The sequence below is a fragment of the Theropithecus gelada genome, chromosome 5, assembly GCF_003255815.1.
Source record: "Theropithecus gelada isolate Dixy chromosome 5, Tgel_1.0, whole genome shotgun sequence".
Lineage (NCBI taxonomy): Eukaryota > Metazoa > Chordata > Mammalia > Primates > Cercopithecidae > Theropithecus > Theropithecus gelada.
Genome location: NC_037672.1, coordinates 110,425,196 through 110,439,647, shown reverse-complemented (window position 1 = coordinate 110,439,647; position 14,452 = coordinate 110,425,196). Strand labels below are relative to the sequence as shown.

Sequence of the window (14,452 nt, the reverse complement as noted above, 5' to 3'; positions counted from 1 at the left end):
TCAGATTTAGTTCACTGATTAGGCTAAGCTCCTATTTCTTTATATGTTTTGCCTCTAACCATGTAAACACAGACATTGGAGATCACTGTGATTCATATAAGTTTGTGGAAATTTATGCTTATTCTATTATTTATTTGTTTGCAAAATTTTAAACACTAAAGAATACGGTTGATAATAATTAACACAAATTTTACTGTTGTACCCTTCATTAATTCTATGACCATCATAGTAACTATAATAGAGAATTACTAGCATTTCTAGAATTACAATTAATGTGTATGAATTAAATGGAGAAATTGTGGGAAAGGAAGAAAAAAAATCTTTGCTTTGAAAAAAGTAAATAATGAGTGAGCTCATTAGAACTTTGTTCACTTTTATCAGATACCAATACCTTCTACACAGTCTCTGCTATACATAGACTAACCACAAAATAAGGAATTGGTTCTAGGTAGGGTACAGAAACACTCGTCACAGAGTGAATACTTTTTCCCCAAAATTCAGTTCTTTTCTTTCAAAAAAAACCCGTGCTACTTTGGTTTATTGTGTTTCCATTTTCATCTTTTTTCGTATAAGAACCAAGAAGAGTTTTAATGTAGATTATAAACCATTTTAACCCAAACCAACAAAACAAAAAAATAGTAGGAAACAAAAGATAATTATTTTCTCTGGTCACAAGAACTCCATATAAAATACAGTTACAGTAATACAAGGATAAGATATCTATTAAGTTTAGATGAGAGAGAGACTAGAAATCTCCCATTTGATTTGATGGTTAGAAACACTTAACAAACGGATTAAGACGAACAAACTTAACTCTATCATTACTCCCATTTATATATGTTCTTCAGGAAAAAGAATTTCAGAAAATACCAAGCTTCAGTTATCTAAATTTAAGCAAATTATGTTACAATTATTGACCAGAACAAAGGGTGACTATTCCATCACTTCAGGAAATGGCTCAAAGATTACACCTAGTTTACACAAGTAGATGGGAAATTAACACCACTGAAGTATACAAAAGATTTTTGGCATCATATGCAAACAGAAATATACACTCATCAACAATCATGTAAATGCAAGGTATTCTATTCCCCAGTATCTAAAAAGTTTAGTCTTCGCTATTTTCTTCCAGTCGTCCCAGAGGTCCTCCTAGGCCTTGAAAACAACTTTTTTTTTTTTTTTTGAGACGGAGTCTCGCTCTGTCGCCCAGGCTGGAGTGCAGTGGCCGGATCTCAGCTCACTGCAAGCTCCGCCTCCCGGGTTTACGCCATTCTCCTGCCTCAGCCTCCCGAGTAGCTGGGACTACAGGCGCCCGCCACCTCGCCCGGCTAGTTTTTTGTATTTTTTTTAGTAGAGACGGGGTTTCACCGTGTTAGCCAGGATGGTCTCGATCTCCTGACCTCGTGATCCGCCCGTCTCGGCCTCCCAAAGTGCTGGGATTACAGGCTTGAGCCACCGCGCCCGGCCCGAAAACAACTTTTAAAAACATGAGACAAAATTTTAAATCTGGTCCATATCATTTCATACTTAACCCTTTTAATTATTCTCATTTCCTTTTGTGATTTGCTTCTATATAACTAGAACAAGATTTCATGTGCCAGTAGGTACAGGTCTTAACATGTGGTTCAGGGATATACAACAGAATAGAAGATGGCAGGGTCACTGGCCAGACTGAGTTGCTTCAACTTCAGCAGGAAATGAGTTTTGGAATGAAAGGGCCCCCCAATCCCAATCAATGAGCCAGACTTCCAAAGCCAGGAAAACCATGGGGAGTCCTCAGCCAGCCAGAGATCTTCCTATCTGACCTCGGTATTAATAGCTTTTGGTGGCATAAGTCCCAAGAGGCCTAAGTCCTGCAGAGACAGTCCTCTAATCATTATAGTATTTAGAGGGAAGGTTGTGAGGAAGTGACTAAAAAGGAAGCAGGTTCTAAGGATATAAACCTTCATTGGACTCTCAAAGCCACTTTTTTCTCAGTGAGCCATTGTAGGTATTTGACTTGAGTAGCACTCTTTGATTTTGAAGACCAGCCCTTTTCTTGCTATGTCTCTCCCAGTCTCAACTACATCTCATCCTAGCTGTCTGTTTGTTCAGTCTGACTTCACCAGCCTATTTTAGTCTTAAAATAAAATGATCTGGATCTGAATTTTGGCTCTGCCACATTTGCTGGTGATTCGCAGTATGAGTTTGACAAGTTACTTAACCTGTATGAGCCTCCATGTCATCAAATATAAAACCAAGTTACAATATCCACCTCATTGCATTGCTAAATATTAACAATAACTCAAGTTAAACTGCCCTCTTTAATTGTCTTTATCACTCTGTTAGCAAGTTCTTCATACTCCAGTTTAACCCTCTTTTAACCATTTCTTATTTTGGCTTTTCTACTTTATCAATACTCCTCTTTCCAACATAAAAACTGTGGTTGAAAACTTCTATCCCATCTTTATGGATGTTTTCAGCCCTAGGCAAAGTCATACCCTAATGGAAAAGCAACATCCTGGCAACTCATACTACATGCTTTCATGGCTGTTCAAGATCAAGGCAGTTAATCCTCCCTGCTACAGTCATACATCTATCCTTTGAGGATAATGAAGAACAGTTCTACTCATGAGCTTAGTGAAGGGCTCCACATTTACGAACTTTGGTAATCCTGATCAGCAAAATTAATTAAAAGGAGGGCTTGGCTTTTCAAATCCCAGATTTGCAATATATTTAGCAGTGGTTTTTGTTGAGCTTCCTTGATAAAATTAGTATCTACTATCACTAAAATTATCAATATAAGATAAGAATTTATACTTTAGGTTAAAGTAGATACTAACCTGCCTATTTTAATTGTAAAGAAAAAAATTATCCTCAAACCACAGTTAATTTATCTTAAGAATTTCATGTTTCGCTGAAATTCAATATAGTTGTGATCACCTAGAATTGTACTTTTCAAACAATGTTTAATGGAGCCACCAGACTCAATGAGGATGTCTCCAAGGAACTTCCTGAAAGTGGGATGAGGAGGAGGGGAAAGAAGAGGGATAAGTGGGTGGGTTCCATATCCCCCATGCCCACTGCAGTCAGAATAGTTCTCTTTGTTAATGCCAGATTTTACTTTTCAAAACGGTTTTGCAACTAAAAAAAAAAAAAAAATTTTAAGTACCTGAACTAAAAGATCCCTTCAGTCTTATAAAGAGCTCTATGCCCTCAAGTAAACACTCCTAAAAGTCACATGGGAAGCAGAAATTTAGAGTTTCTAGTTAAATGGACATATTAACCTTCTTCTAATTCAAAGTCAGCAAACTGAAGTCTTTCATCTTCAGGGCCTGTTTAACACTTTCAGTCTAACTCTACTGTCCAAAGAATGCGTAGCAGAGCAGAAAGAATGTGCCTACCTAAGGACACCTGGGTAAGGACAGCAGCCTCTCTTCAGTCATGGCAAAAAAGACATACATTTTGGAGTGCTAAAGTAATCCTTTCTTCAAGGTTAAAAAGTTTTTTGTTTAATACTTTAAGATCTAGGGTACATGTGCACAACGTGCAGGTGTGCTGGTACATGTATACATATGTAAAAAGTGTCCTTAAATTTTGCCATGAAAATGCTGTCATTAGGACACAAACCAAAACTGAGGACCTAAGAAAAGAAGAGTCAAATCTTTCTTATACCTTCCCTCAAAACAGATTATCCCTGATTTCTGATTTTTAGAGAGTAATAGTCGTGTACTTAATATGCTTATAAATTTAAGGAGTTTGATGATACTACAAATTTCCAGTCATCAGTACTTGCCTAATCTAATATTGATCTCTCTGTCTCTCATTCTCCACAAACAATACTTCAATCCTTGCCCTTTTCCTCAAATACTTACTAACAACTCTGGCCACATCTTCTTCACAGAGAAATTACAAACTTTTTCTTGACACCCCCTTCAGTTTTCCCTACCAAATCTACAAACCTATCTGTATCTGTACGTATCCTACAGAGATTGCCTTAGCTGTGTTGATGTGCGTGTTGTCCTTCCCACTGGCTATAGGTAATTCCCCTTCCTAGACCACCTCCTCCATCACTTCCTTCCTTTTCAGAAACCCATACCTCCAATCTCTCTCTTTTTGCACTGTTCCCATTAAAATGTAAACATGTTTAAGATTCTCTCAACCCAACTTCCCTATCCAGACGCTGGATTCTCCGCACTTTCATTTCCTGACAAAATTTTCAAAAAGCTATCTTTTTTGCTAACTGCATCCCCTTATCTCTTATTTACTCCTCAAACCACTCCGGTCTGGTTTCTGCCCCTGCTTCTCTACCGAAACTTCCCTTGCCAAAGTTACTCAGGACATTTACATGTAAAACTCCTGTTGGTTTGTTGATGCGTTTATCTTCTTTGATCTGTCAGCAACATTTGGCACTCACTACAAATCATTATTCTTCCCTTCTTTGTCAAGAAGTGGAATTGGTTCTTTTTCATACTATAATCACAGATCTTTCCTCCGAGCTTCTAAGATTCATCTATCCAACTTCTGACTTAGCTTTTATACCTGGAAGTCTCAAATGATGCAAAATGTATTGAAATATATTCATATAATAATATTAATTATATAATAAAACAGAGTAATATCCGCCCTTTTAAAAATAGCCCAAGCTGGCCAGGCACAGTGACTCATGTCTATAATCCCAGTACTGTGGGAGGCTGAGGTGGGCAGATCACTTGAGCTCAGAAGCTCACGACCAGCCTGGGCAACATTGTCAGAACCCATCTCTACAAAAAAATTAAAAATTAGTCGGGCATGGTGGTGCATGTCTGTAGTTCCAGTTACTCAGCAGGCTGAGGTGGGAGGATCACTTGAGCCCGGAAGGTGGAGGCTGCAGTGAGCCATGATTGCACTCCAGCCTGGGTGACAGAGGGAGACCCTGCTCAAAAAACAAAACAAAAAGAAAATAGCCCAAGCCGATTAATGCTGTCTCGTTATCAACATTAATAAAATTGTTTAATTCTCCTTTAGCACTCAAAAGAATAGCCACAAAGTATAGAAAATGTATGTTAAATAACTATCATTCAAAGAGGACAAATTTTTAAGTTATTCCCCCCTCCTTTTATCTTATCTTCAATAGTACATGACCTGAATTTTGTAAGGTCTTGAGGAAATTTCTAAGCAAAATGAGAAATGCGTTAAAAATTACAATTTTATTAAAAAGCTAAGTTGATTTCTCCTCTTTTGGCATTCTCGCATATCTTCTGTTCTTGGATTAAATTATTAATCTAGTACAAAGGCACCATATATGATTTATTGCACCTGAAACATCATGGATATTTGCATGATTGTCAATGTTAATGATGTCATACAACTCATCTAATAGTTCACCAGGTAATTTTTTCCTCTGTAACCAAATGAGATGATTTTCACAATATTTAATAGATTCCTTCTAGAAAAGAAACGTATTCTTCTAGGTGAGATTCATGACTTAAAAATACAAGCAGATTTCCCCAAATCGTGTATACAATATAAATAGACTAATAATTTTTACATTCTATCATGTAAGTCTAGTATTTTCTTCTTCCCTCCTTCCCCTTTATTTAAATGTAGAATCTGGAGAATTCTCCATATGGATGCAATCTGTTTGAATTATTTAGAATCAAATTACTTTATTGACAAGCTTATAGCAATCAATTTTATAAGTAATTATGAAGATAATGTTCTGATCACAGAAAACAAGTTCATAAGTTCTTAGAGAAAATAGATGACTTTGGTGAACAAATCTCAATGTGTTTATTATGTCTATTTATTCAGATTTCTTTCCTCCACCTCCCTTTTCCCAGCAACGAATATCTTGAGGAAGAGACAATCAATCTATTTACCTTTTCATTCCCAAATAATACCGATGATAATTGCCTAGACTACAGAAAGAAAAGTCTTACAGTATATTACATTTCTTATAATTACAAAATTGTTAATGCTATAACATCTTTAAATCTGTTTTCATAAAAATTGTTTTTACCAAAATAGTACTTAGTTACATGCTAACCTCCGTGTCTTTTTATAAGATTCTTTTAAAGTAATATTTAAAATACCAGAAGTACCTTTTGCAACATGGTGGTCATTTGAAATATCAATTCTTCATGTCTCTTTTCATTACTTACCTAAAAGGATAAAAAAGAGAAAATATTAGAAGTTTGAAACCATTTCAATTTATCATTAAGAACAGTTTCTATATTTCAAATCAAAATAAGTTTGTAGCAGGCACTGATAGAGTTCTTCATTTTAAAAAGTCACTATTATAAATGCAAAAGAGCAAAGCAAAAATATTTGAACATTTCAAGAGTTCAGTAAAGTAACCAAAACAGAATGTGATAAAAGATGAAAAATAGCCTATTAATATGTAAGAGAAATAGATTTTTTAAAACATGAGAATGTCCATTCAATCATAAGTAGATTCATAAGAATCTTGAGTGACCATGTTTACTTTCAGAGTCTGTCTAAATGCATGAAAAAGCATTGCCTGAAATTGCTGACCAAAGAGTATTAAATTGAATAAGCATTCCCTATCTAACAGTCAATGACAAAAACTAAGAAATGACAGACACGTGTGGCCTGTCCCTTCTTCTTCCTTTTATAACTGCCATTTGTTAAACATCTACAATATGTCAGCAGCTACACTAGCCATCTCATATATCGTATCTATTTATCCTTCATGACAAATCATAAAATAGGAATTACTAAGTCTCCTTTACAGGTAAGAAAAACTAAACATCATAAAGTTTACATGACTTGACCAGCATTGCAAATGCCAGAGCCAGGATATATCCATCTCTAAAGTCTTCTTTTTTATTACATTTTGCTGCTTCCTTTCAAAAGATTTGGTTTATTTACATGTTACATAATATCAAGAGATTGGACAAGTTTTTAATGCCAAAATCTTGTTATATTACATCAGGTTATGCTAACTGCTCGCATTATTGTAGCACAATATATCAGACTTTCATGAGATTTCATTTCACCTCTAGTATCATTAAGCTACTAACATATGGCCATGCTTCTATTTTATTTTCTCTTATTCTTCAAAGCATATTGGAACTTTAACAGCCATTCACTGACATTCAAGCCCATGAATGGTTATGAAAACATGAAAGACTCAAATACTAAGTGTTAGAAATGATCCAATGGCTTAGGATCCCTGGACCAATTACAGCAGAATCACTAAGCGTGCTTTTTCAGAAATCTCAGTGTTGAGTCGCACGTCAGTACACTTTTTAAAGACTACACTTTCTACAAACTCTCCAAGATGATCCCTCTGCATATTAAAGCATAGGAAAATATGTCAAGAATCACTGCCTTATACCAGTGGTTCCTAGACCAGCAGAATGAGCATCACGTGGAAACTCGTTAGAGATGCAAATTCTCAGGCCCCCCTCCACCTTCCAACAAGAAACTGGAAGTGGGGCCCAATACTATGTGTTTTAACAAGCTTTCCAGATAATTTTGATACAGTTGGAAGTTTGAGGACCATAGCCCAATGTGAAACAATCCTGGATTTTCTTGGCCAGAGGGTTTTCACTATCTCACTTGTGAACTATTAATATTTAGAGCTATTATGATGGAGTCAAGGAAGTGTCATTCTTCAGTTTCCAGGAGGCTCTCTGAACTCCCGGGAATAGCCATCTGGCACATACCATGTTCAATGCCCCCAGTCCTCTTTCTTCCCCTTATCTTACTTGATCTACTCTTTGTCTAGATTAAAATATTATAGTTTCAACAGATATGGTGTCCACATTCACATAAACCTTAATAGGAGCTATTAAAATTATAAACACGTATTCAGACACTGAAATCACAACCACCATTTTTAAATTTCCTTGGAATTGTGTATGTAACGACAGTTATCAGATGGGTACCATAATACTTCTTTGAAGAAAAATCTTCCCATAGTTCACTTTGTATGTGGTGAACAATCCTCTCTGTGTCTTAGTACAAATTCAGAAAGGACAACATTTAAGCATTCATAAGAACTTTCTATGAAAAAGACTAATCAAGGCCGGGCGCGGTGGCTCAAGCCTGTAATCCCAGCACTTTGGGAGGCCGAGACGGGCGGATCACGAGGTCAGAAGATCGAGACCATCCTGGCTAACACGGCGAAACCCCGTCTCTACTAAAAAATACAAAAACCTAGCCGGGCAAGGTGGCAGGCGCCTGTAGTCCCAGCTACTCGGGAGGCTGAGGCAGGAGAATGGCGTAAACCCGGGAGGCGGAGCTTGCAGTGTGAGCTGAGATCCGGCCACTGCACTCCAGCCTGGGCGACACAGTGAGACTCCGTCTCAAAAAAATTAAAAAAAAAAAAAAAATTAAAAGAAAAAGACTAATCAAATTGAAATAAGAACATAACCTCCAGGTGTCAAAAGAATAAAACAGGTTCACAAAAACCTGGCCCAATTAAAGTCCAAGGCATATAGACAGTAACATCACAGAATATTAATTGTGGACCAAGTTGCTTTCCAGCTCTTATATTAGTGAATGCGCTAACAGGAACCTGATTCAACATCTCACACAACAGTGTGGAACATAGGAAAATCAATGTTGTGCACGGCATGCTGAGCAAAGTGTTCCATCTGACATTTAGAACTGGTTGCACTCAGCTACTTTTAATTTTAGTCCCAATTTCAAGAGACTGCCAAAGACACAAAGCTACTGCTTAAAGTCCTTGCTTCCAGCTCCCATTGGGCTGATCTGTAGAGCCTTTGAATACTCAGTTCCACTGACAGAACACACATTATTTCCTTTTGAAACTGAAAAACCAGTTCCTGGGCTTTTGCATACATGTTTATTCTTCTCCAAGAAACTCAAGAGCGATTTAAGTGCTCTCCTCTTCACTGTGAGTCTGTAACTCTTCTCTCTTAATGATGCAGTGTCTTATGCTTAGCTCAGTTTAAAATGCACTTTCCTGGCTGCCTTCAGATTCACAATTCAATTTGATTCTCCTGGCCTCTGGCTGTTGAATAACTTTCGATGGTGAAATATATTGCATCTCTTTTTCTTCTTCTTCTTCTTCTTTTTTTTTTTTTTTTTTTTTGAGACGGAGTCTCACTCTGTCACCCAGGCTGGAGTGCAGTGGCATGATCTTGGCTCACTGCAACCTCTGCATCCTGGGTTTAAGCGATTCTCCTGCCTCAGCCTCCTTCCTGAGTAGCTGGGATTACAGGCACACGCCACCATGCGCAGCTAATTTTTGTATTTTTAGTAGAGATGGAGTTTCACCATGTTGGTCAGGCTGTTCTCAAACTCCTGACCTCATGATCCGCCTGCCTCAGCAGCACTTTGTAATCCCAAAGTGCTGGGATTACAGGCATGAGCCACCGTGCCTGGCCTTTTTCTTCTTTTAAGGCAGAGATTTTGCTTTAAGGTTGCAAAGAAACAACACTGAAAACCATTTGTAACAAAAAATTAACTAGATACTTTCAGCATCAGTTTATCAGCATCTCTTTCCTCCCAAACTTTATAAAAAACTTCCTATAAAGATGAAGACTCACTCATTTTAACCCAGTACTTTTTTCTCCTAACTTTAACAAGCACTAAGATACTAAATAATAGATAACGTTGCTTTCCCTCATATGCTAGCCATTTTCTGGAATGTATGCTTCCATTTATACCTTATAGTTATCCAATTACAACTGCTAAAAATCCATATCTGAATAATTGAATGAATAGTTAGATGGCTGTTGAAATCCCAGGGGCTAAATGTGGTCACTCTAATACTAAAAAAAAATGACTCCCTACAAAAAGGCATGCAGTGCTAACAGTGTATAAGGCATTATATAGGTGCCTTCCAATCTAGTTGGAGATGACATAATGAAACCAAAAAAGTTAATAATAAAAACTTATAACTTATAGTGCGTTCCCAAGTACCAAAAATTATATTGACTACATACATTATCTCAACTGGTATTCAAAACAACTTCATGAAAACCCTCCTATTATCTACATTCTGCAGACAAGGAAAGTGAGGCTCTTGCCCAACACCATATTGCTAATCAATGGCAGGAATGAAAACCAAATCTAGATTTTCCTGCTTCAAGAAGCCTTGGTCTTATCTGTAATTGGTTTTATAAATCAAGCAATGTAAATTAGAAGGCATATTGGTGGGTCAGGCATTAAAGGGCTTGGTGGAGGGTAGTCTTCACAGAGGTGATGAAACTTAAGCTGAGTTTTGACATAATTAAGAGGACAGAATAGAAATAGAAATTGGGGGAACGAGAAAGATGGAAAGAGGGAGACTTGAAGGAAGGTGTTAAGTGGGGTTAATATTGGCTTAAGCAAATGTACAAAGCAGGATTTCTCAAGGTAAGTTCAAATAGTGAACATTGTACCCAATAGATAAACTTTAACCCCCTCCCCTTTGTTCCCCCTCCCCCACTTTTGAAGTCCCCAGTGTCTGTCAGGAAATACATTATTTACGCAGATCATCACTTACCATCTTTGATATAAATCATACTCCCCATATGTGAACATTAAATAATGCTTCATCATAACCAAAAGCAATGTACAGACCATGTATGGATCCTAATCTGAACAAACCAATTGAAAAAAAAGGCAGGTTTGAGATAAGAGATATCAGGGAGATACGGGTATTAGATATTTGATACTAAACTATCTTAAAGAGGTGTAATAATGGCATGGTGGATATGGTTTTTTTAAATGTCTTGCTAGTTAGAGGCATAATAAAATATTTACAGGTAAAATGACATAATGTCTGGTGTTCACTTTAAAATGCTCTGGAAAAATGAAACCAAAAAAATGTGGGGTGGAAAATAGATGGAACAAAATCAGTAAAATGATGACAATTTTTGAAGCTAAGTGGATACATGAGATTCCTTATATTATTCTCCTTACTTTGGTCCACATTTGAAATTTTCCACAAAAGACTTTTTTAAGAGCCTCATGAAATGTGGCCAGTAAGACAAAAACACCACCAAAATTTTGGTCTATACAGAGAGATGACCCCTCAAAATAGCTATATCATTCATTCATTCATTCATTCACCCTGTGGTTTTTGAGTCTACAGTGTGCAGGGGGTTGTTCAAAGGTGAATGAGACACTGTTCCTGCACTCACAGATCTTATAATCACATAGGGGATGCAGGATGGAAAACTAATGACAGCAATCCAGAGTCATCATGGTGAGCAGATATGGACAAAGGACGTGATTAAGTTTAATATTTAGAAAACTTGCTCTGGCTACAGGGATGGATTGATGAAAAGCAGAGAAAATGAAGATGGGAAACTAAGACACTACCACTGAAACTGAAGATGTGATGGATATTAGAAATGCAGAAGAAGTAATTTAATTCTCGTACTACTTATAATTTATTTCTAGTATTCATAAAATAGTTCAGGCTATTAGGTGCCTACATTGTACCCAATCCTACAGAGAAAACCTTGTTTAGAATCCTCTCATCTATGCTAATGGCTAAGAAAATGGTGTTTTTATGGGGCCAGAGAGAGAAAAAAGAAGAAATTGTATATGCATGTTCATCTTAGTAATAATGTAAATAGCAACTAACAAAATGAGAAAATTACAAATAGTTTAAAATTATTTTGGATGTTACTAAGAAAATATGTAAATGCACAAATTTAAGCAACCAGTTTAATTGAAAGGGAGCTCCTTTTTTCTGAGCTCCAACATGTGGCATTTGAAATCCTAATTACTAAGGTCACCTCTGTATTCTGTTAAAGAAATTATTTTCCTAACTTTCACTACAATTAAAATATGCATAAAGATATTCAAGTCTTTGTACTATTGCTTTCACTCATTTTTAAATAAAAACAATGAGATTACACCCACAGGAAAGTCTTCACAACCCCCATCAACCTGGATAGAGTTGAGCTAGGAAGCAGCACACAAGGGTTAGGAAATGCCTTTCCCTTCCCTAAGTGAGGTATTAGAAATGCTGAAAATACCCTCGATGGTGGTCATTTCTTTCAGTGTCTCTCAGTCAGAATGAAATATCTGAACTGACAGTTGTGGATCAGTGTCTGTAGGGCAACAATTTCATCATGGAGCTGACACATCCCAGAGAAAAACACCATCCTCTGCTTCCTCCTCTTTTATCTCCTGGTGTGTCAACTACAAAAAAAAATTCTTTCTCTTGGAAAAAGGGCTGACTAAGTCATGTGCTAGTTATTTAGGTCTATGTTCATTAGACAGGAGAAAGAAGAAAATGAACTGTTTCATTTGTTTTTATTATTTTCAAGGTCTTTTTCTTGAGTTAGTTTTAAATTAATTTCCAAATATGGAATCTAGAATTTTTATTTGAAAGAATAGTCAACACTGGTTTAAAAATGGTTGGCTTCAGTGGAGAAACCTTATAAACACTGTGTCAGCCAAGTGACCAGAGTTCACATCAACAGCACTGTCATGTTCACAGTGCTACTCTTGATATAATGTGATGAAAACAGCACTTTATTCTGTGATCAAAACATGTAATCTATGAGAAAATCATAGACAAATTTCAATAAAAGGATATCCCACAATGTACTTAACCAGTACTCCTCAAAACTGTCAAGAGCGTAAAAAACAAAGAAAGCCTATGAAGCTGTTACAGACAAGAGGAGACTAACAAGACACAACTATATAAATGTGGTATCCTAGAAGAGAAAAGGGGCATTTGGTTAAAAACTTTAAATATCTCAATAAACTATGGACTTTACTTAATAATAACACAATAACTTTATTTAATAATAATTTGTTATTAATTACAATACATATACCATGCTAATATAAAATGTTAACAAAGAAGAAATTAAGGAGAGAGGATAATCCCATAACTCTGTACTATTCATTCAATTTTTCTATAAATGTACAAATGTTCTAAAAAGTAGTCTATTAATAAAATAAAGATGGTTGGCTTCTCCTTTGATAAAATGTCAAAATATTTTCTCACCTTTTTGATTTATAGTTTATGTCCTATAAATTAATATTGATTTGATAGTAAATCTGTTTTTTTGAGATATTTGAGAAGAATATGCATATTTTCTTCACTACCACAAAATAGATCTCCCAGCCTCAAAAAGGAAATATACAGGAAACTAGTTCTTATTATTCTTGGAAATAACGGGAATAAAAAGCTCTTCCAGAGACAAGAGTGCTGACACCTTCTGGAGAGGCATTCTGCCGCTGCTAGCTGAAACGGTGAGCAAGGGGAATTGCAACGCCTTGGTATCTCAGGTCCTAAACAGATGTTCAAGCCACTGACCAAGCAGATGCACAGCATGGAGAGCTGAGCATCCATCTGGCCTTCCCCATAAAAAGACTGAACATCATCAGTGCATGGATATTTTTAGGGCTAGAAAGATCCTTAAGAGATGATCTGTTTTAATCCCTTCATTTTCACAGATGAGGAAATTTTAATGGCCAACTAATTTCTGATTGGCAATCCTCTTACTACCCTTAAGACATGTGAAAAATAAAGAGGCTGATCCTAAGAGGTTAAAGAAAATCAGTTGCTTTTCTTCATAACGATGTATGCAAATGACTTCTGCTTGAGACAGATGATGTTTTCCATTTGAACTCCTATTGTGGAGAAGGGGAAAATGAAAAAAGTAACAAGGATGAAGACATGAACAAGAGGCATTAAACAAAGAAACGGAATATTGGCAGACTGGGTCAAAGAACCCCAGGCTCCTGGGAAAACCCAGGAGAGAGAAACTACTCCTGTCATGGGGGACCGGAAGCTATAGCTATGCCAGGTGTTTGAAGAGAGGCATGGTTTTAGTTTTGCCTGAATGAAAATGTAAAGAATTGGCCACTTCCTCAGTAACCAGTTATCAGAGAAAGTCAGAGAGAGAGTTTCTCTAACCTCGGCTGTAAGAGAAATATGACTTGTCAGATCACCAGCTGTAAAAAAAGCAGAGGGGAGAGTGTGCCAGGCAAAGAAAATGCAAAAAACAAATTCATGATTGAGGAGTTATCGTCCCCTTTCATACAGAGGCTTCACTTTAATTGGCGTATCTGTATGTAGTTCACATGTTGAGCATCCTCACACTGGAGCTAAGTGGTTTGGTCTTTAAATAACAGCTTCACTATAAGGGTGGCGGCTCATTGGAAGGAGCAGGTAAGTAAGTGGCTGTGGCCGTGGTTCCAAGACTGAATAAAGGGAGAAGCCCTGAAGGTCTCAGGTTGGTGACAGGAGAAATGACAGCTAAAAAAACAGGCAGTTTGAGCCTGGCATTTACAGTGTTTATCCAAACCAGCCACATAGCAGCAGTAAAAACTTGATCAAGGCCGGGAGAGGTGACTCAAGCCTGTAATCCCAGCATTTTTGGGAGGCTGAGATGGCAGATCACGAGGTCAGGAGATCGAGACCATCCTGGCCAACATGGTGAAACCCCATCTCTACTAAAAATACAAAAAATTAGCCGGGCGTAGTGGCGGGCGCCTGTAGTGCCAGCTACTCCGGAGGCTGAAGCAGGAGAATCGCTTG

The 14,452-nt window shown here is 37.0% G+C and overlaps 1 protein-coding gene across 21 annotated transcripts in view; it reads right to left on the bottom strand.

Moving 5' to 3' along the window:
- ANK2 (ankyrin 2) overlaps positions 1-14,452 on the bottom strand; it is a 706,278-nt gene that overhangs the window by 476,242 nt on the left and 215,584 nt on the right. For 20 of the 21 annotated variants that reach the window (XM_025384687.1, XM_025384674.1, XM_025384685.1 and 17 more), the window contains exon 2: positions 6,063-6,122. The exons of the other annotated variant lie outside the window; for it this stretch is intronic. In XM_025384687.1, the coding sequence (XP_025240472.1) occupies positions 6,063-6,083 (21 nt within the window). In that variant the 5' untranslated portion in view covers positions 6,084-6,122. The remainder of the gene's footprint in view (positions 1-6,062; positions 6,123-14,452) is intronic. 21 annotated transcript variants of the gene reach the window in all.